At 38.4% G+C, this 2,398-nt stretch overlaps 1 protein-coding gene across 1 annotated transcript in view; it reads left to right on the top strand.

The window, feature by feature from the left end:
• SH3GL2 (SH3 domain containing GRB2 like 2, endophilin A1) overlaps positions 1-2,398 on the top strand; it is a 54,126-nt gene that overhangs the window by 49,553 nt on the left and 2,175 nt on the right. The window contains exons 7-8 of the mRNA XM_044677222.1: positions 1,509-1,612; positions 1,972-2,102. Of these exons, the coding sequence (XP_044533157.1) occupies positions 1,509-1,612; positions 1,972-2,102 (235 nt within the window). The remainder of the gene's footprint in view (positions 1-1,508; positions 1,613-1,971; positions 2,103-2,398) is intronic.

Below are 2,398 nucleotides of genomic sequence, written 5' to 3'. Positions count from 1 at the left end.
AGTAATGAATGTTGGAGGGGATGTGGCAAAATTGGGACATTAATGCATTGCTGGTGGAGTTGTGAACTGATCCAGCCATTCTGGCTGGCAATTTGGAATCATGCTCAAAGGGCTATAAAAGAATGCCTGCCCTTTGACCCAGCCATACCATTGTTGGGTTTGTACCCCAAAGAGATCATAGATAAACAGACATGTACAAAAATATTTATAGCTGCGCTTTTTGTGGTGGCAAAAAACTGGAAAAGGAGGGTATGTCCTTCAATTGGGGAATGGCTGAACAAACTGTGGTATATGCGGGTGATGGAATACTATTGTGCTAAAAGGAATAATAAACTGGACGAGTTCCAGGCGAACTGGAGAGACCTCTAGGAAGTGATGCAGAGCGAAAGGAGCAGAGCCAAAAGAACATTGTACACAGAGACTGATATACTGTGGTAAAATTGAATGTAATGGACCTCTGTTCCAGCAGCAATGCAATGACCCAGGACAATTCTGAGGGATTTATGGTAAAGAATGTTACCCACATTCAGAGGAAGGACTGCAGGAGAGGAAACATATAAGAAAAGCAACTGCTTGAACGCATGGGTCGGGGCGGACATGATTGAGGGAGTGGACTTGAAACTACCACACCAATGCAACCACCAACAATTGGGAAATTGGGCTTGATCAAGGACACATGACAAAACCAGTGGAAAAGTGCGTCGGCCATGGGTGGGGGGAGTGCGGGGGTGAAGGGGAAAATAGGAGCATGAAACATGTAACCATGTTAAAAATGATTATTAATAAATGTTAAAAAAAAAGAGTCTGGTATGTTGTACCTAAAGCCATTCTAAAATTTCATAATTAGCTCTGAGTTTTTTGACTCTAAATCAGAGTTATTTTATGTGTTTATTAACAGAAACACAAAATATTTCAGATGCTTACTTAGAAATATGTCTAGTAATTCATACCTGAAGAAACTACATTATTATTATTATTTCTTTGTGTGACTCGTGCATTTCTAATGAGTAAGTTCAATAGCGAGTGGACTTTAAAAATTTTCATTATTAGTTATAGAATTTGTATTTGTTGCTCTCATTTGGACGACTCAGACACTAATAAAATTGATCAACCTATGAACATATGGCAATTTCAGCTTAAATAGTATGAGTTCTTTGATTCACAAATTCGGAGACCACCTCCACTGCAAGGAATCTCTTGACTCTCTAATGGCTGGCAACCTCACAAATCACTTTGCATTTAGTGTGTGTGTATGTGTGTGTGTGTGTGTGTGTGTGTGTGTGTGTGTGTGTGTGTGTGTGTGTGTGTGTGTGTATCTTCCACCCATTAGAAAAGTCCCTTGAGGTCATGGACTGTTTTTTAATTGGTATAATTTAAATGGCACAATGCCCATTGCGTAGTATCAATAAATATTTTCTGATTGTGTGAAGGAGTGTCTGTAGTAATGTCCTTTGTAGTGTGATTTTATAGCATTGCTCTAAGACTCACTTCTTTCCATTAATATACAGATTGAACAGGTGAGCCAGCTCTCTGCACTGGTACAAGCCCAGCTGGAGTACCACAAGCAGGCTTCCCAGATTCTGCAGCAAGTTACTGTCAGGCTTGAGGAAAGGTATTGCACCCTTCTGACCAAAATGTTAAGAATAAGTTACCCACCATTCCAGATGGTAAACTTTTCCCTGAAATATCCTATTATTCATTCCTTATCATTACCATGGGTCACCTTTGTCAAAGGTTTCTATTAGAGACTCCCAGAACATTCACTAAGGACTATTCCCTCTCCCATGGCCCTTACCTTTTTGTTTATACTTTTGAGAACAAAAATAATAGACATGCCTAAGTCCTAAGAAGTTATCTTGTGCAGATTTTTGATTTGAGTTCATTCGTGTTGATAGATGCTACTTTTCATCTACTTTCTCATTTTTATCTATTTGTATTTTTTTATGATTGATTTTTTCATCCCCTTTACAGGATAAGAGAAGCTTCATCTCAGCCTAGAAGAGAGTATCAGCCTAAACCTCGCATGAGTCTGGAGTTTTCATCTGGAGACAATACTCAGCATAATGGAGGCTTGTCCCATACTAGCACTCCTAAGCCATCAGGTCAGGTGCAAGAGAGTATAGATTTTATTGAAACACATGTGGAAAGCTTTCCATTAGAATCCTTTGAAGCAATCTTGAGATTAATCCTCTTGGATTTCATTCAAGTCACAGTAATTTATTTCTCTTCTTCTCAATTTATTCTTTGCCTGGTTGTAATTATTTGTAAAAAGGGTTCCTTCCTCTCTCCCTTTCTCTCACATGGTTCTTCTCTCCTTTTTTCTATTTTTTCTTTCTCTACTATTTTTTTCTTTCTCTTTCTTTCTTTTCTTTCTTTTCTTTCTTTTCCTTCTTTTCCT

Source organism: Gracilinanus agilis, chromosome 1 (assembly GCF_016433145.1).
Source record: "Gracilinanus agilis isolate LMUSP501 chromosome 1, AgileGrace, whole genome shotgun sequence".
Lineage (NCBI taxonomy): Eukaryota > Metazoa > Chordata > Mammalia > Didelphimorphia > Didelphidae > Gracilinanus > Gracilinanus agilis.
This window is presented reverse-complemented; position numbering and strand designations above follow the sequence as displayed.